Genomic DNA, 1,095 nt, shown 5'->3' with positions numbered 1-1,095 from the left:
GGGAAAGAGCAGTTACAAGCACGAGAGAACAGCTTTTGGGCAGATTTTCTTTCCATTTTGACTTGTAAGTAAAATAGGGTAATTGAGGTGACTGCTTTCTGAGGACTGGCTGTGAACAGACTATGCTGTGAATGACTACTAGGTTGTCTATCATCTCTCTGCTCACATCCACTGGTCTTTTCCGGACTGCCAGGAAAAAGCAAGAGATTAATTTCTGGTGCATTTAGAATACTGTGCAAAAAGTATTGCTAAAGCATTCCCAGAAGACTCTGTAGCACTTAATCTTATCTGTACTCCCTCACTAGCCCTCCCACTCCGCCACCTCCCCTGCCACCCTGGGCCGAAGGTTTTCCATAGCGGGAGCTGCTAGCTCTCAAGATGTCAGTTTGTCTTTTCCTTCTGAAATCGGGCGGGAGAACGGAAAACAGAAAAACAGAATTCGGATGAACAAATGAGGGACACTCCTACCCCCTTACTCTTCAAACAACAGGTGGTTTCAACGTGCACCATCAACTCGTTTATGCACTGCACGAAATGGTAGGCGGAGCATCCACACTAAGTCTCTCCGGAACCTGCTGCTGGGCGATCCCCGTGCAGTTCTGGCTCTGTCGGGACAGAAGGAGATCCCTGCGGGAGACGAGATGCGGTTGTCCCGGGACTCCAGGACTGCGCGGTCCAGGGCTATTGGGTTTTGCCTCTCCCTTTTTTCGACTCCCTGGGTGCGTCCCACCATCTCCTCCCACCCTTCTGTCTTTAAGCGGAGGAGTTCCCTCCATCCCGACCTTCCCCGTTCCGGCCCTCGGAGGAGTTTCCAGGGGGCTATTTTCAGGGGTGGCTGCTGGGGTGTATCTCACTCCCGCGAGGAGCCGCGACAACCGCAGGCACAGCCGCCCGGGATTTTCCGCGCATTGTTCGGGATGGGGGGCGGGGTACGAGACGCAGTGGGTCAACCGGGCCGAGCGCGCGAGGTGGGCGCCTCGCAGGCAGGAGTGGCCTGGTCTCGGGGTGGCGGGAACACTTTCTCCTGGTCAGAGGGCGGCAGCCCTCTCTGCGGGTCTCCCCGCCGGGTGGTCTCTGCAGGGTAGGAAGTCCCCG

At 56.0% G+C, this 1,095-nt stretch overlaps 1 protein-coding gene across 1 annotated transcript in view; it reads left to right on the top strand.

Moving 5' to 3' along the window:
- The first annotated feature begins 318 nt into the window (after window positions 1–318).
- The window catches only part of LRRC8C (leucine rich repeat containing 8 VRAC subunit C), an 88,816-nt gene continuing 88,039 nt past the window's right edge, over window positions 319–1,095 (top strand). Inside the window, exon 1 of the mRNA XM_027770540.1 lies at window positions 319–719. Within this exon, the coding sequence (XP_027626341.1) occupies window positions 535–719 (185 nt within the window). The 5' untranslated portion in view covers window positions 319–534. The remainder of the gene's footprint in view (window positions 720–1,095) is intronic.

The sequence above is a fragment of the Tupaia chinensis genome, unplaced genomic scaffold (genome assembly GCF_000334495.1).
Source record: "Tupaia chinensis unplaced genomic scaffold, TupChi_1.0 Scaffold000023_1, whole genome shotgun sequence".
NCBI classification, from domain to species: domain Eukaryota; kingdom Metazoa; phylum Chordata; class Mammalia; order Scandentia; family Tupaiidae; genus Tupaia; species Tupaia belangeri.
Note: the sequence above shows the minus strand (reverse complement) of the source record. Positions and strands in the feature narration are given on the sequence as shown.